The 27381-nt window shown below is 39.7% G+C and overlaps 2 protein-coding genes across 3 annotated transcripts; one reads left to right on the top strand and one right to left on the bottom strand.

The window, feature by feature from the left end:
• Positions 1-298: 298 nt before the first annotated feature.
• On the bottom strand, positions 299-7069 carry LOC146617582 (low affinity immunoglobulin gamma Fc region receptor III-like). Of its 2 annotated transcripts, XM_085373645.1 has the most exons (7): positions 7031-7069; positions 6925-6960; positions 2026-2289; positions 1701-1946; positions 1210-1266; positions 982-1137; positions 299-381 (listed from the first exon to the last, which is right to left on the bottom strand). In XM_085373645.1, exons 1-7 carry the CDS (start codon positions 7059-7061, stop codon positions 299-301), a joined length of 873 nt encoding a protein of 290 aa, XP_085229771.1. In that variant the 5' UTR covers positions 7062-7069. The 2 variants fall into 2 exon arrangements, with proteins under 2 accessions (XP_085229771.1, XP_085229770.1); XM_085373644.1 differs by having other exon boundaries at positions 982-1266.
• A 6633-nt stretch (positions 7070-13702) lies between these two features.
• On the top strand, positions 13703-19943 carry LOC146617581 (uncharacterized). Its single transcript, XM_085372375.1, has 4 exons — positions 13703-13757; positions 16786-17208; positions 17319-17470; positions 19878-19943. Exons 1-4 carry the CDS (start codon positions 13703-13705, stop codon positions 19941-19943), a joined length of 696 nt encoding a protein of 231 aa, XP_085228501.1.
• The last annotated feature ends 7438 nt before the right edge of the window (positions 19944-27381 follow it).

Genomic DNA, 27381 nt, shown 5'->3' with positions numbered 1-27381 from the left:
TGAACTTAAACCTACAGATCATGGCAGGAGTACTGAGACATCAGTGATACAGGAAAGCATCTATACAACATTGAAAAACATGTTGGTTGTGGGAGGAGTGGGTAGGAGTGGAGTAGAAGAAATCATTTGTCTCTTTGGTAATAAACTGGGCTTGTAGATATGAATATGCAGTCAAAAAACTGCACTTTGTTTACCTCCAACGTTATACATGACTTTGTGCTGCCATAAAATATCAGATCTATTTAATCTAATATTTATTACTTTTACATGACAAAAATATTTCTCTGTTCTGTGCAGTTTAGAAATGATGCTCGATGGTGACCTCCATGATGTCAAAGTCCTCTGTCAGTTTCTGCTCAGGGTGGGGGTGTGGCGCTGTTGCTATGGAGACAAAGAGTTCAGTCATAATGAGGTAATAATAAGTGAGAAAAACAATCAGAATTTAAGGGGACCCATTTCCACATCTGTATTTTTCTTCTAAGGCCCTTCTAAAGTTGCTTTGCATGATTTACATTTCAAAGTAATCAACACAGCTTCACCTGTGCTCAATTTGTCTTACTTACACCTGAGAATTGATTGATAGATCAGATTGTCTTTGTTCTTACAGTATCTCGGATTTCGAGGCTCTCCCGACATTCCCAGTGTGTTAGCTAGTTTCAGTGTTTCCATGTATGATCCCATGCTTGTTTCTCAGTTTGTTTTCTTTATACTATATACTATGCAGACTGCCTATCTGTGCCAAACTGCCTATAATTTTTAAATAAAGATTTAGATTTTGGATTTTTTTAACAGGTCTTCTCTGTTCTGTTTTTGTGTCCTCTCTTCATTAATTGTTCTAACTTTGGCCGTTTCAGGCCTCTAATAGTCTTTATATATGGCAAAGTCCACCACCGTAGCTGCATGCATACAATTATGACAGAAAATAAACAAAAACACAACAGATCCCCTTTAATAGATTGATCATCTGACAGTGAAAGTTACCTGTGGGTCTTTGTCGATATAAAGACACCATTAGGACAGTTGTGATGACATATGGACAGAACACCACCAGGTGGCAGACCACTCTCAAGACAAGTGGTCGGTGAATGGAGACAGCTGGTGGAGCTGAATCAGTAGGCAGAGCTGTGGCAGAAGGAGACGCCATGGCAGTGGATTGGATCGGTGTGGTCATTGGGGTTGAGACAGAAAGCAAAGTTGAGGCAGAAGACAGGGTTGATGTAGAGGGTGGGGATAATGTGGAAGGCAGGGCTGTAGTTGTAGGTTTACCTGTAAAGAGAATGGCACTGTTCAGGTGATTCATGGATGAAATCTAAGATGGTAATCTTAGATGGACGCAACTTTCAGATCTCGTCTGAAAAGTGACGCTATCCATTGGCCACCAGGGGGCAACTCCTGTGGTAGGAAAAAAAACCTTTAGATGGTGTAGAGGTCTATGGGAAACTCAGCTTCCTCACTCTGCGACCTCACTAAGCACCTTCCTGATTACTTTATTGGGTAGTTTCAGGTTAAACAGAACACATAAGAAGTCTTTAGCCAATTAAAGTCTTTGGTTGGATCCGACCTGCAGGTTTGAAAACATCGAAGTGGTGATAGCTAAAAAGCCTGAGGTCTCATATTGGGACTTCACTGACTAATGGGTGACCTCATGCTATCTATGTCCATCTATGGATGAAATAAATGTTGATCATACTGAAAATTACCTGTGACAGTGATCCAGCTGGGTGGAGACTCCCCATGTTGACTGATGTGACATTTGTAGAGGCCTTCGTCAGACAGGGAAACATGAGGAATGGTCATGTGACCTGTCGACTCAGTCCTGATGACGGAGCCATCTTTATAGAAAACAGCTGAGAGGTTTGAATGTGGGGGCTTTGATTTACAGAGCAGCGTGATGCTGTCTCCCTCCATCACAGGAAGCACAGGACTCTGCAGGATCACTCGGCCACCTCCACACAGACACAAACTACAGCATTTCATCCACTGACACACAGCTTCACCAACACTAACTACACACAATATTCTTACCAGTCACAGTGATGTTGACGGTGTTACTGCTTATTCCCTCTCCGCACTCACACCAGTAAACACCACTGTCCCTTCTGAAGATGTAGGTGATGGTACAACACGAACCGACTTGTTTTCCCCACCCATCTCCACACCGACTCCTTTGTCGTTTGGGCGTGTTCCTCCTCACAGTCCATCCAGCAGGGCAGTCCTCAGCCTCACAGCTCAGAGACAAAAAGTCACCTTCAAACAGCTGAGAGCTGCTGGGGCTCACAGTCAGACGAGCTGTGGGGAAGATATGGATTATGCACATTTACAAAACCCTGAGGCAGCCATCAGATTGTCTCTGAGAATTACAGTGAAACAATTAATGCACACAGAACCATCCACAAACACCAACATTTAAGTATGGAAGGTGGTTTTTAAGGGCAGTAGTTGTTTGGGATCACTCCCATTTATCCAGGTTTATCTAGGGTATGGTTAAACTCCATGCAACCACAGTTATTCAGGATTAGATTACATTAGGTTAGACTGGAATTTCTTATATCCCCTGGGTCTTGGAATCTCATCATATGAGATAAAACATACAAACGCTCATTCACAATTTCATCTGTCAGTTTGATTGATAAAAGCACTTAAGATATTTTGTGCCTATTTAACTAATAATTTGGTAACCTGTAGCTTTTCCTGAGGACATCAGTTTATAATCTTCATTAAGGATACCCATCAGTCTCTTCAAATATCTCCTGGAGGAAGTATGCCAATTATCTTTGAATTTGAGATCTGAAGTTGTCAGAATGATTACCAAAACATGTAGTAAAGCTATAATGAATAATAGGTTTGTCATAGAGTAGTGCAGCCCTTAGTTTCACAGTTGAAACCTGAGGACATTGTGGGGCATTTTATAGTCTTTGTGACTCGGGTGATTGCAGTTAATTGCAGAAGATTCATAGTGCAGAGTGATTGTTGCTAAAGGTTAAAAAAGAAATCCACACCAAATGGAATGTCAGTGAAGTGGAATCCTTCAGAACGGAGAAATGAAACCGCCAAATGCTGCAGTTCCTTTAATGTCCACCTGAGACTGGCTCCAAAAGTGGGCCATTCACATGTTAAAATGTTCAACTTTAAAGCAGAAATAAACATGTTAATTGAATTGAATTGATATACCTTTATTAGTCCCACAAGGGGAAATTTCATAAGGCTGCCGACCTATTGCACGCAATGGCTGCGCCATCTTACCCTCCGACTATACATACATTACACAAAACATCACATGGGGAAGACAGGTCAGAGAGGTATAACAATGGAAAATGCACCACATGAGAAAGGATAAGGAGAAAAAAATAACTCCCCCCACACTGAGCTCCAACAGGGAGATCAGTTTGAGAACAGAAAAAAACACCTCTGCACATAAAACATGAAAAAACTTTTAATACACCAAAGAAACACATGAAAAGCAACAGGGGTGGGTAAAGGGTGCAGCATCGGAAGGGAATAAGCGTCGAAGGCGTTTGGAAAGGGAGGGGGGATGAGTGTGTGCATATCAGTGTATATGTCTGTGCGTGTCCAGAGTTCAGCTGAGACAGTGTCCTTCGCCCTGCTAGGCTAAGTAAACAGTCTTCCAGCCAACCCAAGTGGCCTTGCATGGAATGGGAAGGAACAGTCTAAACACAGTCGTTATCAGGGTGTTTTTGTTCAGCTCCAGCCTTGAGACCGCAGCTGGCGCCAAAGGGGTATCCGCATGAAGTGATGGCGCTTTTTACTTTAGTGCGAACAGCTCATATGAATTTCAAAGCAGTTCTACAGTCCAACACTGGTCTCTCAATCTCCCGTTGGAGAGCCGCGAGCTTCGCCATACTTGCGTTCTGTGATGTTGTCATTTCATGTACTCAAGGATTCTGAGAACTCACGGCAGTGTGCCTCCCCCGAGATGTCATCCAATTTGCGCCCAGAGATGTTATTCCGAGCTAGCCCTTCCGAGATGTATCCAGTCTGCAGTCAGAGATCTTATTCTGAGTATTCACAGCAGCCGTAGCTTCTCCAAGATCTTATCCGTGCTGCACTCAATGAGCCCATTTTGAGAAACTCATGCCTCTCCCATCGTTTCAATCCCAGCGGGCAGCCTTGTGGGGGTTTGAACAGCCGGTTCCGCTTTCTTAATTCTTCAATAAGTCAGGGCCAAGTCAGCTCCGATCCGCCAGAACCCTGTTATCAATATTCCGAATAGGTAGATGTCTTCAGCACTCAAGCTCACCCAAGCTCAAACTTCTCGTTGAGAGAGGGGTGTCAATTGCATTCAGGGACCAGTTGATCCAATCCATAATTCCTCTTTTAGGTTTTAGAGAACAGACTGTGAGAGAGTGTTCCAGGGAAAAGTAATACAAAAAACACGAGACTAGACAAGGACATAAGAGGCTAAGCAGGGAAGCTAAGGGAGAGGAGGAGGAGGAGAGGAGAAAAGTGCGACCGCCTTCGTCAAGAGCAAGAGCAGAAAAACAAATGTTAACAGCCTGCTACAAAGCAATGTTTGGGTTTTTTGGGTAGTTTCCCTTGTTTTCATAACATAAATTCTTTTATTTAACTAATCCACTTGGATTTTGTTGAGGATTGGCCAGGTGTGGCACGTTAGACTGATAGTTGGATGGTGATATCGGCTGCTATAGATGCCAAAATCTGTACGGCTTTACCTCAGTTAATCAAAGTCACTCAACTGAACCTCTGAAGCATGATTGAGCTGCTGGCTCTATTTGAAGCATTTAAATTATGTTATTGAGCCTCCTGTGTGGTGCAGACCGTTGATTTTTCAGTTTTAATAACTGAAGTTGTAGGAATTGGATTGGTATGTTACTTAGTATCAATTAAAACATAAGTGTCTTTGCAGTGTATCCAGTTTGTGAATGCGGGTTTCTAACCAAGCATGCTAGCATTCATTTATCACTCAATTGTCAAGTCTAAATATGTTCACTTTTTATTTGGAATGGAAAGTTTATATATAGTTTGTGGTGATGGTGAGCAGCAGGTTAGGTCAAGATTCAAGGCGCAGAGCACACCATCTACACAGGATGTTTTCTGAGATGAGAGATGCCCAGTTTACTTATCTAAATGCTTCAAAATCAGGAAACAGTGTATGTCATCAAGCTGAACAGGATGTTGTGGGTAAGTGAGCAACAGCTGTTGCAGAAGGTGCAATGGTGATCACCTTTCTTTCTGCAGGTCGAAAAAGGTTATGTGAATTCTCTTTTCTTGTTGTTATGGAGTCAGTCTGCCAGTCCGTTTATGCAGACATTGTTAAGAAGGCTCTGAAATGCTGGAAAAAAAAATAAAATGAGGCAGAATTTCAGAGCCCTCTTAACTAGAAAATATTCATAGTATAAAAGGTAAAATGTTGCAGAGCTTTAATTATTTTACTACTGAATGACCCACGTTCACATCTAATGTGACCTTTTTTGTCAAGACTAATCACTGCTGATGAAAGCTGGGTCTCCAACCACAACCCACCGACCGAACAGTAGCTATAAGTTTAAGTTTGCAGTCGAAGTCCGAAGCTGACGAGTTTCAACATTCACGAGGTTGTGCATTATAAACTCGGGTCATATCATCAGTGAGGAGCTAACCAACCTGAACTGTGGTGACTGCTATCTTGTGCATGCATTTAAGAGGGTTTCTTGGCCACAGCAAAGCATTCAATGCACACCACTGCCCCCCAGCAGCTCAGCCTCAAAATGAAATTCAAATGAACGTGGAGACAGTACTTTTATGTGTAAATACAAAACTTCAGTATCAACACCACTGGATTTCACAGGAAACAATCAATCAATTTTACATCAGGTATTTTTTATTACTACGTTGGGCAAAATTGCTGAAGCTTTTTTTAAATACTTCCTTTTAGCTGGATATCATCTAATGATTTGAGAAATCTGTCTCTAATTGCATCTTTTCCTTGCTCAGCTCAACGACCCTTCATCAGATTCACTACAAAACTGTCGGGGTATTTTGTGGACGTGAGCAAGTTCCATTTTGAGTTTGAGGTTATTTGGACGAAAGGTTCCTCTGTTACCGCTGCTTCCTCCACGACAGCTGCTGCCTGCTGTGTATACATGAAGTGTTATACAATACACACACAGGCATGTATGTTTGGCTATATTTGTGAGGACATTTACTCTTATTAATGCTTTGCCAAACCTGTTACGCCTAAAACCAAGTCTTAACCCCTTAAATAGGCCTTTGAAAGGGTGTGAGGGGAAAAAATCCTTCGTCACTTTGAATTCCTAAAATGTAAACTAGTTTGTACAAAGACAACTGGACATGACTGGATTTAGGCTTCTTTGTCTTTGGTTTCCTGTGAATCAGTCACTTCACCATAAAGTATATAGCAGTAAACCACGATTTAAAAAAACACATAATCATGCATGCACATTCAGCGAGCACATATCCTTCTAGCCTTACGCTTTTTAACCATTAATTAATGATTGGTTGTATCTGTGAACTGTAGTTCACAGATACACAGAGAGCATATAAACCAAGAGTACCTTGTTGAAGCAACTTTTATGTATTTGACTACATCTTTGTTATGAAGCCTTCATTTAAAAAAATCCAGATTTAGATGCATATCTATATTTATGTCTCTGAATCACTTTCCACTGAAACTGCCACCAGAAATTACCTTTTATTTTATTTTTATTGTATTAACCTTGATACTTAAACCTTTAGCTTATCTCTGTACCTTTTTCTGTCTCAGCTCAGTTACGAGCTACATGGAAATAATTCATGGGAAAACTACGGAGGCCTGTGAAATTATATGTTCTGGTAAGTGAAAGCATATCTTAAAACATTCGTTTGTTTTTTGTACACCATGTTGTATTTAAACATGTAATTGTATAAAGTGGGGTTTCCTGGTAGAATAAAACAAAGTGAACTAACCTTGATTTGTTGAGCCACACAGCAGGGAGATCAACCCTAAATAGAATAACACTCAGTTAGTTTAAGTTTCACAATAATCTGACAAAAGAATATGTGGTGTACTTACACAGCAGCCACAGGACATATGCACCCTTCATTCTTTCAATTGGTCATATTTGACTGAGACTTAATAATGACACTTCACTCAGTTTACAGTAAAATGAAACTCGCGTCCCCTCCCTTTGTGGTTTCTTTGTCTGAATATAACGAAAGACCCTTTTCCATTCCATAGAAGCAGAAAAATTACGTAGTAAGAGATTTGATTGGACCACAACCTTAAGTTAACCATCAGCTCTCTCGTGGTTTGTGTGTTTTTCTGTTTTCAGTCATTGATTTATATTTTTCAGTATTGGCCTCTGTTTGGAGTTTCTTGAATTGCAGTCAGTAATAAAGACAAGGTGGGAGTTTTGGCTCAGACAATAGTAAAGATCCAAAGCGCAGAAAGTATGACAGCTATAGCTGTAAAACAGTGTCTCATGGGCCCCGGCTGGTTAAGGATGTTGTCTGTTTTTGTGTTCTCTTCACCTGCTGTTTCTGAAAATGTTGGGCAGGTCCTGTCCAGACCCACCCACTGGGTGGAGTCCTCAGGTTCCCACTTAACCTGTCACTCCTGTTTACTCATCAGGCATCCAGTATTTAAGGACCAGCTCGAGCTAGTGACAGCTAAATGAAGCTTCATGAAGTCTTTCAGCCAATTTGATTGCAAAAGAGTTTAATCCTCAGGCTTTATGTGCACACAGACCTCCCTCGCCACCTGCTGGTCAAAAACTGCCAAACACACAGACTTATCACTCTTCATTTTAAGTGCAGTCTTACATGTTGTGTTGTTTTTTTGTTTTGTTTTGGGGGTGTTGTTGTTTTTTCACTATGGATGCAAAGTCTGTCAATAAAGATTGACTGATTTACTGATCAGTAAAATTGCAGATATTTGATTTTCAGATATCATTAAATAAAGCTGTGGTAAAACGAATCATAAATGATCAGACACAAAAAAATAGGGCAGAAGCACTGGGACATCAATGACACAAAAAGTAGTGTATACCATATTCAAAAGGAAAGCAACACAACCAATGGAACACCAACAGAAAATGTTAACAGAGAATAGAACAAAAGGCAGCCAACATCCAAAGAGGATCAAAAGCACTGGCAGCAATATCTAGGGACCTGTAGCCCCTAAAGCACCCACACCCATAGCTATATATTATTATTATTATTATTATTATTATTATTATTATTATTATTAATAATAATAATAATAATAATAATAATAATAAAGTGTTTTCAGTAATAGGATCAAATTTGGAGACTGTATACAAAGACTCCAGTCATTTGTTTTTATTGTTGTGCTTTTTGTTAAGGACAATTAAAGACACTAAAATGTCATTTAGTGCTTTTATTATTATTTTATTATGATCATATTAGTTGACATTATCCCAAAAATCAGCTAACATGAGAAAAGTATAACAACACATTGTTGACAAACATGACACTCAAAATTACATTTTTCATTAGTATTCATGTGAGCCTTTTAGTGATATCAGCAGTGATGCTGGCACATTTGGGGAGAACTGTCTTTATCTGAATCTGGACACAGGCACACACAGCAGGGGAAAGCAGAGAGAGGGGGAGGGAGACCTCTGACCTTTTAACTTGTCAAATGTTTTAAATACTGAGCTTCAGCAAACATTGAATGTGAAATTATTTCATATCACTTTATATCTTTTTTATCTCAAAGGCAAATGTCTCTTACACTGTATATAATGATGCATTATCTATCAAATAGATAAATATTGTTTTTCTAAATATTGTCTGAAAATGAAAGCTTACTTATACGATATGGGTAAAAAGAAAATCCCAAGATGTAAAAAATGTAATAAAATAAGTAGAGTAATATATTAAATATTATTTTATTGGGGGAGAAAATCAGACCTGTCAGTCATAACTGTCTTAATTCATATAGAATAGATATCAGAGGAAAAACAGGCTGACGTTTGCTAAATGGGTCAAACTGGGCAGAAATGATACACATAAAATCCTTATAAAATATGATGTAACACTATAGACCAGCAGGCACGTGCAGAGGGGGGGGGGGGGGGGGGCTATAGGGGCTTGAGCACCCGCCCCTTTCCTGATGGGTGCCCAAAGTGCCCTTTTGTTGAGCCAACTTTTAAAAAAAAAAAAATTATTATTATTTTTTATGTGTGTGTGCGTGCGTGCGGAGTCCTGTCTGTGCCCCTCAACAATAATATTGAACTATTAATCACAGTTTTGCTAAATAAAAGGATCTGGCTTGCATCAGTCACATGATCACATTTAACCAATGATCGCCCTTGACGGAAGAACGCGCTGGTTACCAGCCGGGAACGAGCTCACAAAGAGCACGCGCATTTTTAGCGGTCCGGAGCTGTAGGAGAAACACAAGTTAACTCAGAGACACAGACTGATGCGACAAAACCAGTAAGTAGGTGTACAGCGTACACTGTAGTGTGTAGCACCCAGGAGTATTAGCTTATTACGTACACGTTGGTAAGTTGTCTTGTTGCAACTGACGCACTGAAACAAACGAGCGTGCTGTGTGTGCAACAGCGCGACAAACATTACCTGTCCTTTTATTAACTGCACAGGTAGTGCTAGTCATAGCTGCTGGCTACCTGTGTAAGGCTGTCATGGGTCTGTAGCTCTGTCACCGTTTTAGGGAACATATTTAGTTTTAAAGTAAGTTTCCGGGCTTTTCCTGCCTTTCTGGAGGGATTATATTTTACTAAAAACGATCTAATATGCATGTCCACATAATAATTATTATAATTAGAATATATTAAAAAAACACAAGCTGTATTTTAAAGAACATACATTAAGAAGCAGATTATATTAGATTTATATTTTAAATAAGACAAAATTTGGATTTTACAGCAGTAAAATTTATTGTATCTCTACAGTTTAAAAATGTAATAAGCTTTGCCCCTGCACAGAGTGGATAGTGAAACAAATGGAATCATCATAAATACATTATTTCATATTTATTACTTCCCCCTCCTCATTGCTTTATTATTGTAGCTCTAGTAATAAATAATAATGTAAGGATTCTGGATCAGCACCATGATGCCCATTAGGGCTGGGCCATATTATACCGTTCACGGTAATACCGGTATAATGTTAGGCAACGATAGGAAAATGAAATATCGCGATAGAATATGAGTAAAACACGCATGCGCAGTGCCTTTGTTTTCATACGCACATGGCCGATTGTTGAGTGAAACAGATGAACCAGAATTGGTTTGTAAAAATGGTGCAACTTCAGTGATGTGGAACTGGTTTGGTGTTTGTCTGTCAGATACACGACAAAGCACATTTTTTTGCAGAACATGCAAGCGGCCGTCGGACTAAGATGCCCTTAAATCTGGGAGTAATCTGGGTCCTAAACTCCGTATACTTCAGGTCAAACGAAAACTGCAGCATCACTGAGAGTTAAAAACTGTCTAAATTCTTTCATCTTTAATAAAAACGATCAGCGTTGCTGCTTTACCAGGTGTAACTATAAAGTTTAACTTCCAGGCATCCATGAAAACAAAATGTATTACATTTAACGGAGTTAGAAGCTAGCAGGAAGCTAGCGGAAGTTAGCTCGCTAGTTTCGCTAGTTACCTAAGCATGATATAGCATGTTCTGACTGAGAGATTTCTGAAAAAAATCAAACGTACAGCTCTGCTATCACTTCCAACATAAATGAAGACAGGAAACTAAACAGCAGTGACGTTTGTAGGGTTACTGAAGTTGGGCTAGCTGGTATATAATGATGTGCTACGTGATCGCTAGCGACACAGCTATGTTAGCATAACATAAACAGTGAAGCTGAAGGACGAACACTAACACTTTTCCACTTATAAAAGTTAACGTTAAGGTTCCTCATGGTTAGAGACAAATGCAATCGCATGGCAGGATGCTGTAAAAGGACCAATCTTCAGTCAGGAGAACAACTGAGATAATCCATCCACAATACGAGGTTAGTCATTAATATACTGCAGCAACATGGGAATAGAGCCGCTGCCAGAGAATTCAACATTAATGAATCAATGGTACAGAAGTGGAGGAAGCAAGAAGAATGAGTTTAATAAAGTTTGATTTATCTGACTGCTAATGTGCCTTATAATCCCGTGCACCTTATGGTCCGAAAAATACGTACTGCACACTGCAGTTTAATGTTGCAAAGCACCTCTTTTTAACTTCAGTGGATATTATACATGGTTATGCTCAGTATATGTCAGCCTATTTCTACTGGAAATGCCTTTTGGTTAAACTTTCAGCAAGGAATTTGCATTTGCACTGTTACATTTTTATAAAGCTTTAATGTACATAAAAACCAGCTTCTTGTTTAAGTGAAAATAAATGGAAGGTTGTCTGTTTGCGCTAGTAATGTTGTGGAGTTGTATTTTGTCTCGCATCAATTATATCGTCAGTTATATCGTTATTGCAAATTTTCAAATATATATCGTGATAAATATTTTTGGCCATATCGCCCTGCTCTAATGCCCATAGTATATACGGTATTCTGAAGAAGGTCTAAAATGTCACTGTGTGTGCATGTGTGTGTTTTATTTAGATGGATTTAAAAAAAAAATATTACTCATGATATAACATTGTCCAGACATGCCTGGTAAGGACATGAGGAGGAAACAGCAGGAGCTGTGTGAGGCTACTAAATGCAGTGCTATAACATTTTTCTGTCATCATTTTATTATAGATTAAGTGCAAGAGTTGTTAGGTGTGGATAATTAGATTATAGTTTATTGCAATAGCAAGTTGTGCCTTGTTCTCAAGTGGAGAGGGATATATGAAATGATGGAAGGAAGAAGAGAAGCAAAGAGTGATTCACAAGCAGAGCCTAAATTATTTCTCACAGTGTTTTGTTGCCTTATGGTTCCAAGCGCTGTCACCAATCTTTGCATTTTGTTATTATCTCATGACACTTGTTTAATCAGCTACCATCTCTCCTATGGACTTTTTAATGTCTACAGTCTCAGATCAACACAGCCCTGCCCTTCCCATATTAGATTCTTGATGAATGTGTGTTGTTGTTATTCAGCCTGGTTCAATGTGCCCCTTTTTAACTTTGAGCACCCGCCCCTTTAAACCTCTCTGCACGGCCCTGTACACCAGGGGTGGGCAACTCCAGGCCTCGAGGGCCGGTTATAGACCCTGCTATAGTCCAACTAACCTCAGAATATATAAATCATGATGCAACAAACACAGCAGTATTATTAATCCAAAATGATGGCATTTATTTTCAGGTGCATTCTGCTGCTGATACTTACATACTTTAACTTTCTCCTTAAAATAAACATACGTTTGACTTGACACCACCAAACAAAACCTGCTTAGGCACCACAATAAACAAACTCACATTAACATTAGTGTAATCGATCCTGATGTTTGTATGGGACTGTAAAAGTGATATTCAGTTGAGTGTCATGGTCCTCCTGTCCTCCACAGCTTTCTGTCAAGGTTTAGGCAGCATTCACAACCTGTCTACATTTTTCAGATTGAAGCAAAGGACCTTGTATGAAAAGCGGTTCATTACTAGAAGCTTTTTAACACAGTCATCTTTGGTGACATCTGGCAAAAAAAGTGGGCAAGTCTTTTTTTTTTCCTTTTCCAGACTTGTGAGCTTTTTTTACTCACAATTCTGACTTTAATCTCAGAGTTTTGAAAAAAGAAAAAACATAAGACGTGCCCACTTTTTTTTTCTTTCCAGTGGCACTAATCGTCTTCCGCAGCCCATGCGATCGCACATTTCCTGTTGGCTGTCCCGGTGCTTGCTTCAGCTTCAAACGGGCACATACAGCCAAGGTAATTTGGAAAGCTGGATGATTTTATGCATTTACATACAACTTGAATGCTACGCAAACAGGTATTTACCCCCAAAACAAGTTTTCAAGTCTAAGACGTCAGATAAACTTTTAAGTTAACCTTTTCATTGATTCGCAGTGTGCTCGCTGAATGACTCAGCACGTTTTAGTTTAATGCTACATTTTCACGATTTAAACAGCATAAAACACATAAATAGACCTATGTCGGGCATTGTCTGACCCGCAGAATATTTTTTGCTAGTAAGTGTCTGTTCGCCTTTTTTATCGAACTGTCAATTTTGAGTTTTAACCAAACCGCTAGCTAATAACTCAGAACGGCTGTTTCCGGTATTCATCACGCCTATTATTTGATCCTACCCCGATCTCGTGCGTGCGAAAAAAGGATTGTATTAAAAGTTTTACTTCTTTATTACAGTTGATAATTTGTTATCAAGCTGCGTTCAGCTGCGACATTTTCACAAGTCACTGCCAAAAACTGATTGCAGCTTCTACCTATCGGAATGTTGTTTGTGGCTTAAAATGACTTGACATCATTCATGAGGGATACATTTGACATGTGCTTCACATATTATAGACCAACAAGTTATCCTTTTTTAAGCTTAGTAACTTAATTACTTTTGCTTGCAATACATACTATTTTTGTGATATTTACGTTTAAGCACTTGGTAAAATATTGCAAACCCTTTCACGCGTGGAACATTATTCTTTTATAGCTTTATTTGCAGCTTTCTGACATGAAAAAGCATGGTGGAATATCTTGCTGAACTTTTTTTTTTTCTCATAGAGAATTATATTTTATACAGTGATGCAAAAAACAAAAATGCCCATTGGCTGAAAATCGGGAGTGTTTGTTCTTGTCATTTCAGTTTGTGAAAATGGCTGTTAAGCACTATCTGATAATCCCGATTCTGGCGGTGTCTGTGTTGGCAGGTGAGCATCATGGTGAGTTTGTTCTGTAAATCATTGTAAAACCGCTCACACCCTGTCAGATCTGGACACAGTTATTTAATAAATACTACAGACACATACAGTGGGATGCAAAAGTTTGGGCAACCTTGTTAATAGTCATCATTTTCCTGTATACGTCGGTGGTTGTTACAATAAAAAATGTCAGTTAAATATATCACATGGGAGACACACACAGTGATATTTGAGAAGTGAAATTAAGTTTATTGGATTTACAGAAAGTGTGCAATAATTGTTTAAACCAAATCAGGCAGGTGCATAAATTTGTGCACCACAAAAAAAGAAATGAAATCAATATTTAGTAGATCCGCCTTTTGCAGAAATTACAGCCTCTAAACCACATGTGTCAAAGTCGAGGCCCGCGGGCCACAGCCGGACCAGCGTACATTTATATCCGCCCCGCGAGATCATTTTATATAGATTTATTATTATTGTTATGCATGACCCGGCGATATGAGGCGCTAATAACACACAAACTACAGATCCCATTATGCAGCGCTGCAGCCTCCTTGCAGAACGCTAGGCTACCTGGGAACATTCCCCCGTCAATCAGGTCAAACTTCTGTTAGCTAGCCCCTCACAATGGCGAAGAGAAAAGTTGATTCTGAAAACAGAGCCTTTCAGCACCGGCGGCGGGAGACTGAATATATGTTTACAAACATTGCTGGTAAACCTGTATCTTATTTGTGGAGCTAATGTGGCTGTAATTAAGGGGTTTAATTTAAGACGGCACTACGAGTCAAAACATAAGCTGAAAACTGAGCCTGTGGCCTTCCATTTTCTCAATATGTTCCTAACTGTGGAAACAGACAGCTTAAATCTCTGAGACAGCTTTCTGTATCCTTCCCCTAAACCAGTGGTTCCCAAACTTTTTTTTTTTTGTTAGGTCCCCCTTTGTTTTACAAGAAAATGTTTGCGCCCTCCCCCCATGCGTGCGCACAAACACATCCTCCAACAACACACACCCATATTTTGCTCCATTACGGTTTATTTCACACCTCAAACATTTAGTAAACAATTAAGCAAATACAAGTAATCTGCAATAAATTACAGGTATAATAAAATAAACTACTAACTCTTTTACGCTACATCCACACCTACACGGGTATTTTTGAAAACGCAGCTGTTTCTATGCGTTTGGGCCTTTCGTCCACACGTAAACAGCATTTCTAATCACAGAAAACTGAGATTTTTTAAAACTCCTTTTTTGCGTTTACGTGTGGACGAGGAATACAGAGTTCGTCACGCAACGTCAAAGGTATGTGCCTTTTTTCACGTCACGCTGTGCACCACGTTGTTTACATGAGATGACTTGCAGAATGGCAGATAGTCAGATTAACAGTATTTTATCTCTATCTGCAGGTTTTACACGCTTGCATATAAACACGCAATTACTGTCCCTCTATTTAGAAAGGCAGAGGCGTCACGGTGTGATTATTTTACGTGTAGTTGTTTTTTTCCTGTGTAATAATTTTCAACATTGCTATCAATACATTTTTCAAAAAATGCCTCTCTGTGCAAAATGGGTTTAAAAATATAAACAACTGTGGGATGCTGTTTGTCCGTGATTTGAACCGGGGGACAAATCATTGCAGGATCAGCCTGATATTATTTTTATCCCGCTGTAACTTTACTGTATAAAGAGCTAACATCTCCAAAATGTCAGGAGTAGTTAATCATTACAACAAGTGTTTGTGAACTAAAAATCAAGAATGTGGGATACCGTTTGTCCGTTTTTTTGAATAGCCCAGCGCTGCTCCCGACGCAGGGAAAACCAATTCTGCAGGGGAGACCTACCTCGGCACTTGTGCAGGTGAAGCCAAAGGGCAGATATGCGTCACCATATTTTCTAGTCTTTGGCTTAGAATGAAGTTGGTTTGGAAACATATTCAGCGATGCTTCATCTCCTGCTTTGTGTTTGTGTGGGAGCCCCGTGCTTTGTGTTTGTGTGGGAGCCCCGTGCTAGCAGTGTCCAAGCGTTTTTTGTCGTCGTCCCCCCCCCGCTTTTCATACCCCCCCCGCTCCCCCCTAAGGGGCGGGCCCCACACTTTGGGAAGCTCTGCCCTAAACCATGATGGTGAACAATCTTTGTCTTCAGGTCAATTGAAGGTTGTTTTGAGACCCCCATTGCTACTCTTCAGAGAAAATTAAAAGAGGAGGGAAACTTACAATTGGCCCCCTTAAATACTCTTTCTCATTATTGGATTCACCTGTGTATGTAGGTCAGGGGTCACTGAGCTTACCAAGCCAATTTGAGTTCCAGTAATTAGTTCTAAAGGTTTTGGAATCAATAAAATGGCAACAGTGCCCAAATTTATGCACCGGCCTGATTTTTAAACAATTATTGCACACTTTCTGTAAATCCAATAAACTTCATTTCACTTCTCAACTATCACTGTGTGTCTCCTATAATATATATATTTAACTGACATTTTTTATTGTAACAACCAATGATTTATACAGGAAAATAATGACTATTAACAAAGTTGCCCAAACTTTTGCATCCCACTGTATCAATGTGTCTCCAGGAGTTTAAATTGGTGCAGGGCTGCATTAAAATCCTCTACATTCAATCTTTTAGCCTTCTGATGAATTAACACTCAAATATAGACGCAATAAGTGTGATCTGGAAAACTGACTGCTTGTTAAATCAGTTTCTCCTTCAGCTCGCTATTTACCAGAACATTCTGCTATATCACAGGTAGACTGGTGCAGCATCAGCTATCTGTCTCACACGTCACTTTTCCATTATTCTTAATAACATGCAGATATACCCGATGAAGCTCTCACATCCTGCTTGCTGCTAGATATCTCACGTTCCTTCACAGGTATATCTGGACTGACATTAGTAGGTCTCAGATTCATAAAATCTCAGCTGGTGAACACGTACTCTTTTAAAAGGATATGCTTTTATCTCTCTTTGCTATTTATCAAGTGCGTTTGTTGTACGTTTGGCATTATTCAAAGTATTGAAACCGTTGTCCTTTGAAAGCTGTGACAGGTTCCAGCACAACCAATGACCCTGAAATGGATCAGCTGAAGGTGGGGGATGATTCTGCTCCTTCAGTACAGGAAAATGTCACAGCTGAACCTGGAGAGACTGTCATTCTCCCTTGCAGAAATCCTAAAAATATTCCAGTCAAGGTTTTAGAGTGGCACAGAGCTAACAGTAGTCAGTATGTGCTCAGCTATCGCGATGAACAACTTGATTCAGAAGACCAAGATCCATCTTTTATCAACCGAGTGGATGTGAAGGACAGAAATATGACACATGGGGATTTGTCTTTGATTATGACGAATGTAACAACTAATGACACAGGGATATACGAGTGCAGAGCCTTTCAGAGTGGACCAAGCCGCATGAAGAGAGAAATTCTTGTCGTCAGCATTGTCAACCTGAAAGTCGCTCACTCTGGTGAGTTTATAAAGATAAATAAGATAAATTTTGTTATAAAGATGTTGCAGAGGGCACTTTTCTATAAGATGATATCTAACAAAAGTCCAATCATACACCTCTGTCTGCAGGCCAAAAACCTGGCGAGAGGATCGATGGACTGAAAGTGGCCCTGTATGTTGGAGAAGGGGTGATTATTGCTGTTGCAGTTGCAGTTGTAGTTGCAGTTGCAGTAACGGCTGGAATTTGTATCTATAAAAGACCTTCTCGTAATTCTCAAGGGGTAATATAGAAAAGTACACAATTTTTTTTAACAAAGGTCATGACTGAAGAGCAGAATTCATTTCCTATCTGAACCTGGGATGGGAGGAAACGAGAATGGATGTGTTGGACTGAAGACCAAATACTGCCGCCGTGTGTCTGTTTGCATTGCTCTCAGTCTTCACAGAAAGGATGACTTGATAAAAATCTACCAGGGCTGAGGTTACAGGACTCGCTTGTGTGCAGCTTCAAAAAGATTAGAATTTCTAACACACAACTAAATTCAAATTTAAGAAACAAAAGTGACAGTGCCTGTTTTTTAACTAATTTTCCCCAGAGGTCTGGTGGTCCCTCTCTGAAGCCAGACTATTTATAACAGTTCCCAGAAAACTGAGAGTAATGAGTTAAACTCAGTCATCCAGATTTATTTGGTGGGAATTGTGCTCACTATCTTGATCTTTTAGAGCACAGGTAACAGACTCCAGTCCTCGAGGGTTGGTGTCCAGAAACTTTTCCATGTGCAGCACAACTGAATACAATTACTCAGGTGGCTCAAGAGTTGGCAATTCGTCTTGTAATCGGAAGGTTGCCGGTTCGAGCCCCAGCTCTGACAGTCTCGATCGTTGTGTCCTTGGGCAAGACACTTCACCCGTTGCCTAATGGTGGTGGTCAGAGGGCCGGCAGCCTCGCCTCTGTCTGCCATCACCAGTGTGTGAAGGTGTGTGTGTGTGTGAATGGGTGGATGACTAAATGTAGTGTAAAGCGCTTTGGGGTCCATATTATATTAATTTAAAATAATTTCTTCCAACTTTCTTCCAACTTTCCTTTGATAATCAAAATATAATTAAAATGTTGTTACTGTTTCACTTTGTACTGTGCATAATGGCAATTGGTCCCTTTCCCGTCTATGTCTTCAACCAATCAGCACACAAGCTTGTTCCTTCTGAGTCGGTTAAATTGTGACGGTGCTCAGCTGAGAGTTATGTAAACAGACACCAAAGCAAGAGCAAAAATCCAAGAAAAGGAAGTAAAATGAAATGTTTGTTATGACTTTATCTTTCAAAAGTCAGCTTTTAAACTGTCCCTTCCACTAACGCTAATTGATATCAAGTTGAATTACCTGCTTTTCCATGTTGACATTTTTCTTTCTTTCGTGGAGCTTTGTCACTTTTTGCTCTTCTGAAGTTTTTCAAGAAATTGCTTTCTAATGAAGAAAGTCATTTGTGTTTCCAGTAGAGTCCTACTGGAGGATATTGCAAACATTTTTACTTTTTTTTTTTTTTTTTTTTTTTAATGAAAATGAAGTTGTTAATTTTGTCATTTTGTTCATACACATATGGGCAGCAATGGAAAACATTTTACTCAGAAGAGATGGCTGTTGAAAACGGCACGTGCTTTTTATTTTTCTCTTTTTTTTGTAAACCTGGCTGTAATATGACCAACACTAGCAAGAAAAAGTACAAGATCAACAGAAGCAAGAATAGGATTCATTAAGAGAGAAGAAGGCTTTGCTGGCTGATGACACTCCAGAAGAAATTTAGCTGGGTTGCAGACAAAAAAATCATCAAGAAGATGTAAAAATGCCACGTCGACTCAACTTCATGGTCATTTTGGAGAAAAGTTTGGAGATGCAACAGGACTACACATGTTTGAAGCTCCTCATCAAAAATTACCTGATGTCCTGAAGTGTGACTGAATGGATCTTGTCCTTGACTACAGACCAGCGTGCTCAATCAGCGTGAGGCTAAAAGTGTCCCTACCAGCCTCACAACTGAAGACACCATCAGAAATAGCAGTCTGGAGTGATCTACTGAAAGGTAAATACTGTTTAACTGAAGTCACACTGGCACGCTAATCTGAAGACAGTTAAGCAGTTAACATTAGTTTCTCTTAAAGCAGAGGTTTCAAATTTAAACTCCTTAAGAAGAAACCACCTCAAGACACGTGTGTAGTTCATTGACAGGCTTTAATCTAACAGTTTTCTCTTGTACATGTACAGATCACAAACTGTCAACAAAAAGGTGCTTATTCAGCAAACAGCTTAATCAGTAATGCTTCCTGATTACACAAAGGCAGCCATACAGCCAACCAACAACAATATGTTTCACAAGCCTGAAAATGAGTCTTTTAGTTCTTGCACAGATTTCCACGCATCTCAAAGTGAAAGCTTCACAGGCCTGAACCATCAATTCAATGACTTAATTCGTTTAGCTGTACCACACATTCCTCCTGCTGCTAAAACCATCTGGAAAACATACAACTTCAAACAAACTTTGCTATGATGAAAACTGACTTCACAGCCAAATTCTGCTGTAGTTCCATTCATCTTTTTACTTCAGTGATGTTCTTTATATCTCCATCACTCACTGCTGCAGGTAACCAGGCCAAACTGTTTCTCAAAGTTTTCTGTTTGTGATTTTGTGTTTTAGATCGTCACATGGAGTTTTGGCATGAGCCATCAATATGGAGCTTCCCTGTCTTTCCCAGCCTTATAGATACATCCAAGGTGAATGACCTGTTGGCAGCATGCTGCTTAGTTTGTTTGCCTTGAGGTATTTTTTTTTTGTTTGTTTGTTTTGTTGTTTTTTTTTAGGGAACTAGACAGCCAGCCCAGAAACACTACTTACTTGAACAAATTATTACTATTTTATCAATGTACGAGGCCAGTAAATTGTTGTTTCTCAGATTTATGATGTCACCCGTCACTAGTTGGGGCTTTGGCAGGAAATTTTGGACAAAGAAAATAAGTGGTTGTAAACTCACATTAAACCACCTGATATCTCACAGGTGTGAAGTGGGGGGGGGAATAAGAAAGCAAACCAACCATACATTTCAGGAATATTTAAAATAAACTTTTACCATTGAAGAAATTCACTATATCTTTTGGACACTGATTACTTTAAGAACCGTATTTAACCTCCTCCGTTACACAGACTGATTATATTTTAATGTTTTCAGAGTGTTTTTGTACTTTTTTCCCCCTCCTGCTTAAACAGCTAGAAAATTATTCACCAGCAATATTCCTTACACGAGTACATTAACTGTCTCTCTTTGTTAAAGACGTTGATGAAAAATCCTGTCACCAGGGGGTGACTGCCCTGACCGCAAAAAATGATTTTTGGCCTTCTAGAAGTCTGATGAGTTCATGAGCTCAGTCACTCGCTTTGTGTTATACTTAATACTAAAAGGAGGATTATCCAGGAAATACCTGCATATATGTTTTATATGAGGGGTCAGAGCCACCTGCTTACAAAAAACAGTACAAAAAACCAACCATTTGTACACATATTTACAAATGGCCTGCTGAGTGGTGCATGGAGCATGTTCATTGGTTCATGGACCTCCCTGAACTAATGGCATTTATTGCAATTGTCATCTTGCGGGGGGTTAACAGGGTTCCATCTCTAAATGACTGCTGGTCAGCAAACCTGGGAAACCCACAGATAATTGGAACTATGGCACGAAACCGCTTCCAAGACATCACGCTAAAGCGTAGGTGTTGCATGGTTTTTTGTACTGGTTTTATCAATAAATCTCAGCAACAAAGGACATATACCCATGTGTGTTGATTTCTCCCTAAGATGGCAAACTGAAACACTCCAAGTTGGTGACTTTTGGAGATTTATTTCCCTGGATGATTGAGAATGCATCAAGATGAAACACAAAAGGAAGTGCACAGCTTTTAGCAGCTCCCCCACCCCCTCAATCACACACCCCCACTCCCCTCCCTCCAGAATTCCCAGGTAACAACCTAATATACATATGAATGACTAGCCAATTTAGCTTCCACTTGGCTGAAGCTAAAGCTTAGCTAAAAGCCTACCAGCCATTTGGCTGCTCTCCGGGTTTTATAGGTAGAAAAGCCAAATGGCTGCTCTCTGGGAGTTTAAGTGTAAAGACTGACCATTGAGGACTGAGATCTGGAAAGTTTTCTGTTCATGGCTTCAAAATGTTAATCTGAGCCACTTAATCATCACTTTTACCTTATGTAATGATCCTGTGTGATGTTGGAAAATACAGATTTGTTCCGTTTGGTCAGTCCTTAAAAAGCTGAAAGTCACAAACTGTGATCATCTAGGAGCTCTAATGAGGCAGGAATGGATCTCCATGAATCAGGATTTGACCCAGACACTGATGTCCATCATGCCACATAATTGATAATAATCAGTTTTATCATGTTTTTGTTTGTTTGTTTGTTTGTTTTTTCCAACAGGAAAGAGGAAATGAGGGGTGCATGTCCTTCGTGCACTGATGGAGATGTTAACGAGGCTAAGGAGAAACCTGAACACTTTACCCAGATGTTCAGGACATGAAGAAAGGGTGGCTGCTGCACAGAACCAGGATCGGGCAATCCACGCTTGTTTTCTAAAGAGGATTTCTACCCAAAGTTGGGCAGATTTTCCCAAAGAAAATACTCCTGTGTCTCTACCAATGGATAAAAATGTTGTATTTTAAGTCTGTAAAATATTCTGTTTACTATTATAATGATGTGTATGCGTAGTTTTAAATCTTCTTTGATAATAGGCTTTTTAACAAAACTGGCTGATTTTAATGCTGTTAACTGTGCAGTTAAGTGATCATGCTCATTTAATCAAATTAAAACCTACTGATGTTCTGACCTTCATAGTCAATCTAGTATCTAGCTGTAGTAGTATGTTACAAGCAAAATGTATTTTAAGTATCACAATTACTCTTATAATCTCATACAATGTTGTGAATCAATGTTTGTTTCATTTGTACAGTCATTAGCAGCAGTCTTTAAGCAATTAGTTAGCAACTTGCAGTTATCTATAGAAAGAGATATTATGTAAAAATGCAAAAAAAATCTGAGCTAATAGACTCAACATTTAATATAGCGTCATGCACGCACCCATACATTACTTTTATTTCTGTAGAAATCTGTATTAGGACCTGTGTTTAACTGTATTTTAAATAAATTAACCTTAAAAAAAAAGAATTCTTTGTTTACCTCAAACATTCAGGCGATCATACTTTATGATCGGATGATCAGGTTAAGAGCCTCGGATGACACAGAGGCTCTTAACCTGAGGAGAAGGGAAAACTGTGGAGTTATCGATGGTGGTAATTAAATGGGGGGGGGGGGGAATGATAGGTGAACAGATTCCTTAATAACAAACTACAAAAGAGAAAAGACAAACGTTGATGGGATGCTGTCATGCTTTATCAGAATAAGTCCATCTATTTTCCTCCAACTTTTTAAATTCAGGGTTGCAGCAGGGGTGGGGGTGTTGGAGTCTATCCTACGTGTTACACAGTCCACCCTGGACTTTCACACCTACACCCAGATCAGCTAACAAGCATGTCTGGATTGTTTGGGGAAGCTGGAGAGAACCCATTCATACACAGGGAGAACATACGAGCTCCTCACAGAAAGACCTCAGCCAACCGGCAGGTTCAAGCTCAAGAACTTCTTCCTATGAAAAGATAAAAAAAAGATGCTAGCAATATCCCGTTAGCACTGCCTGAGTTTTTAATTCAACTAACCTCTGTACCACTGGGCTGGCCATGGTGGTAGGTCCTAGATTTAAATCTCCCTGCTGGCTGGTGTCTTTCTAGAAACTTATGTTCTCCGTGTGCTTGTATGTACTTCAGCTTCTTCCCACAGTCCAAAGACATGCATAGGTTAGGTTAACTGGCAATTCTAATTCTAAATTGGCTGTACATGTGAATGGTTTTCTGTCTACAGACTGGTGATCTGTCCAGACTGTACCCTGCCACTTTCTGTATGACAGCTGGGATACAGTGTTTTCCTGTTTTGTTTTGTTTTTTGGCGGGGCCACTGTGTTATACTGAAGTCTTTAAAACATAATGAGACCTGATGTGAGTAGAGGCACATTCATTCACATCCTTTTATCCAAACTGAGCAACAAAGTCACCACAGTTAAAATGAGCCACACCAATAGTGACTCGTTTAAACTGACTTTAAGTAGAAATATGTTCTAATTAAAGACATCTGATGTCTTTAATTAGTGCCTATAATGTAACTGTGTCCAGGAATATCGGCATTAGCACACAAGTGTCCAGAGACAGAGGGAAAGTTTTAATTGTAAGTACTTAAAAAGGCAGCAAACCTGGTTAAGAAAAAAGGAGTAAAATAATGAATCATCAAACACATCCATAAAACATGGGGTTAGCTACAGTGGTAACCATTGCACAGCCCTACTGTAGCATTTTCTTAGGTGGAAATGAAAACAAAAAATGAAGTTTCTTTTTTCTCATTTCATTTCTCATTGTATTTGTTCAAAAGTAAATGTTAAGCTTTGTAAACCTTTGACGACTTCACATGCTCCTGATCAAAGGCAAACCATCACAGCTCGTTGGTGTGTTCATCATCATCTTTAACCTCTTGCTTGAATGTCGCTCCCAAAAGAACAAATGTTTTCCTGACACGTATAAGACTGATAATTATACAAAATTGTCTTTCTAATGATCTTTGTGAAGTTATTGTCTGCTAGCGATAGCTTTGATAGTTTGTTTTTCCTATCTGAAGAACCTAATCTAAACTTTACAGGTGACTCAGGTAAAAAAAACGTGCCAGTGCTGCTGATGTCAGCCTCCATCTTTCCATCTTTAGTATGTTGGCGCTGCACATATGGTCATGGCAGCTTATTGTGGCGAGCAGAGCCGAGGCTGATGGCTTTACAGAAGCTTTGCGCTCCCTGGCAGAAAATGACTCTCAGGCTTTTGAACATTAAGACTCGATTTGGAAGTCTGACACAGCAGCTGGTCGCTGTAACGAGCCATCTCACCCACGATCACTTCTCAGGGTTTCTGACTTAAAGGGATTTCTCCCCCAGATTCCCATTTGGAAGGCAGACAGCTGCATCGTGCTGCTGAATGCAGAATGAGACGACAGGAAACCTCAGAATGATGACAAGATCTTTTTATCCCTTTCAAATGAGAAAAGATTCATTATAAAACTGCAAGAGAGGAACTAAAGGGCAGCCGTGGTGTGTTTGGGCCGCTTTTCTATTGAATTTGAGCATTCAAAGTCCTTTTTTACTGCTAGCCTCATTTACTCATACATGTACTTTTAACTAAACACGCTTGCTATGTTGGATCGATGCACTGATGGATGCCTCACGGGCAACTTGGGATTCAGTATCTTGCCCAAGGATACTTCAACCTGCAGAATGGAGGAGCTGGGGATCAAATCACCAACCTTCCAATCAGTAGACAACTGAATCTACTTCTTGAGCCACATGTCATCCCTTGGAGCCCTCCAAGTTTCCTTGAAGTTTTCCTACCAAGGCCAGTGTCCTAACATATAATTCCCTAGTGACCTGATTTTGCATTACATCTTCAGATTATCTTCCATTTCTCTGAAATTTAACCTGGAAGTTTTTGCAAAATCTCAACAACACACCAAACAAACGGCACCAAAAACATTCTCCCAACTTTGCTTGACTTCAGTGGAGCAATAAATTTGGTAAACTCTACAAGCAGCTTTACTGGCTGGGATAATTTTGCATTTTTCACTTTTGTTGTACACATTTAGTGAAATCAGGACCTGAGCAAAACTGCATACCTCCATCAGGAGAGCAATCACATACTAAGCCTAATACTTTCTACCACCAGAGTCCTTGTGTGCTTCCTAACATGGATTATTTTCACTGTTTTAAAGTGAAAACCCTAAAATGCGTCATCTCATTAAAGCTTACAGAGGTTCCTTCATTAAGCTGAAGGAGTCCAGCACATGTGGATGAATTTGTACCATCAGAAGCTTAAACAGCGAGTTGGGCTGAATGTAAAGCCTGAAGCTCGTCCACATATGGACCTCTTGTCACACATCTTTTTGTATCTCATGATTGGTAGCTAGAGGATGCTCCAACCCCCAACAAATGCTCCATTTCTGTCCATTCATTCTTTCTGTCACATCCATCCTCTTTATCCAAAGATGTCAAAACACGAAACAGTTTCTGCTCAGCAGTTCTTATTAATGTCTAATTTAAAAAACATCGAGCAGCATGTCTCCTGTAATGTCAGGGTAAAAACAAAAACAACTGAACAGAACTTCAGTGTTGATTTCTGCAGAAACACAGCTGTCCACTGGTGCTTCTGCACTTTGGCCAGCAGATGGTGCCCCTGCGCTGCTCCTCGTTCCACTGCGCTCCAAAAATAAAGAAGTGAAAAAAAAACATTCTGAGTCTTAAACATTCATAAAAGAAGCTGATAGCATAACAGGAAACTATAATAAAGAGAATAAATAATTAATGCACCTGAATATGTCTCAATTTAGAAATAGAGAGGAGAAAATAAAATAAGTACTTCTTTATTTCCACCTGTCCTTTTTAAATTATATGTATATTGTATAATATTTACTGTAATTCAAGCAATTTGATGACATTGACCATAAAAACAAGAATTCTTGTAAACGCTACAGAAATATAAGTTAAGACTCCTCTGTCCCCACAATTTAAATAAAACTATAACCAGCTGAGTCTCCCTGGTGACTGATTTTTAATATGCTCAACAACACCAGCTAAATCTAAGTTATTAATATGTTACGATGTCAGTTCAGCAGCAACAACAAAAACTCTTTTTTTCCAGATCTTCATGTGGCTGCTCATGAACTCAGGGTTATTTAGTAAAACCATGTGCATGCTGATGTCAAATTCAAGTAAAGAATTAGTTCTGCTCCTTAACCACGTGTGTCTATGTCAGTCTTGCTAGACCTGTTTTTACAGGCCTCAGCATAATAAATCAGATAAATCAGCGTTTGTGTAGACAGTTTACCTCTAACACACAATCTGACCTTTTGCAGTCAAACTGGCTCTACATAAAAATAAAAGCTGCCTTTACAGCTCCGTCATGAATGAATGAATGAATGAATGAATGAATGAATGCTTTATTGGCCATATGCAGGTTGCCCCACAGAGGAATCGAAGGCGTTTGGAAGGGAGGGGGATGAGTGCGTGCTTATCAGTGTAAGTGTATGTGTGTGCGTGTCCATAGTTCAGCTGAGACAGTGTCCTTCGCTGTATCAGGCTAAGTAAACAGTCCTCCAGCCGATCCAGGTGTCCTTCATGGGATGGGAAGAATAGTCATCACACAGTCGTTATCAGGGAGTTGTTTTGGTGGGCTCCAGCCTTGGGCCTAGCAGCTGGCGCCGTGGTGTCCAAATGTTGAATATTGTTGATTTCTCCTTTATGCGAGCAGCGAATCTCATGTTGAGATTTGTATTACAGAAACATATTTTACTGCAGTTACATGCCTCTTCACAGTGTTCTCTGTTCATGTGAATGCGTGTGTGTGAGAATGCAAATGTGATCATCATTATGACACAGAATATGTTATTTAAAAGCTGAAATCACACATGGACTGCTCATTCTGTCACCTGAGATGCCTTCAGCATCAGTTTACACCTGTCTGTTCAGTATGGCTTTACATGCCGAGCACTGCTTTACAGACTGCAGCTTAAACTGAGCTGTCCATATTTTATTATCAGACCAACCAAGCTGGATTTGGCCTGCCTTACTTCGGATAAATGGGGTTTGCACCGTCACAAAAACAAATCTCTATAATTTAAATCATTAAACCTTTGGGCAAAGACTTGGTCTAAGATTCAGGGAGCTTTAGACTGGAAGGGTTAGGCGGCAGTGTTTCTCAAACTTTCTCCATCATGCTCCACACCACACTATGAACATCGCAATTTCTATCAATCACAACCGAAAAGATCCAAGTTGATATAACAGAAACTCCAAATGTCCCTGAAATGAAATAAAGTGAACGTATCTGAGTCGCATTTGAGCTCTGTTAGCTCTGAATGAGTTCCAGCAGCAGCAGTTAAACAGACTGTTTGTTGTGGCTCAACGAGCCGCCGCTCATCTGGACTTTCACTCCTCTTCCTCTTCTTCTCTCAAATTGAACTTGAACTAACTGAGGACAGTTTGATATATTTATTTTGTTTGC

This window comes from Diplotaxodon limnothrissa, linkage group LG15 (assembly GCF_057381915.1).
Source record: "Diplotaxodon limnothrissa isolate DT_005_m linkage group LG15, D_limnothrissa_male_GT1.1, whole genome shotgun sequence".
Taxonomy (NCBI): domain Eukaryota; kingdom Metazoa; phylum Chordata; class Actinopteri; order Cichliformes; family Cichlidae; genus Diplotaxodon; species Diplotaxodon limnothrissa.
This window is presented reverse-complemented; position numbering and strand designations above follow the sequence as displayed.

Bases quoted from the DNA above. Each gene is read 5' to 3' on its own strand.
- LOC146617582 (XM_085373644.1), bottom strand. From the start codon at position 7,061: ATGAAGGGTGCATATGTCCTGTGGCTGCTGT. The intron at 6,961-7,030 runs GTAAGTACACCA...TATTCTATTTAG, and splicing joins ATATGTCCTGTGGCTGCTGT to GGTTGATCTCCCTGCTGTGT. The intron at 2,290-6,924 runs GTTAGTTCACTT...TCTTCCCCACAG, and splicing joins GTGTGGCTCAACAAATCAAG to CTCGTCTGACTGTGAGCCCC.
- LOC146617581 (XM_085372375.1), top strand. From the start codon at position 13,703: ATGGCTGTTAAGCACTATCTGATAATCCCGATTCTGGCGGTGTCTGTG. The intron at 13,758-16,785 runs GTGAGCATCATG...GTCCTTTGAAAG, and splicing joins GGCGGTGTCTGTGTTGGCAG to CTGTGACAGGTTCCAGCACA. The intron at 17,471-19,877 runs GTAATATAGAAA...TTTGTGTTTTAG, and splicing joins CTTCTCGTAATTCTCAAGGG to ATCGTCACATGGAGTTTTGG.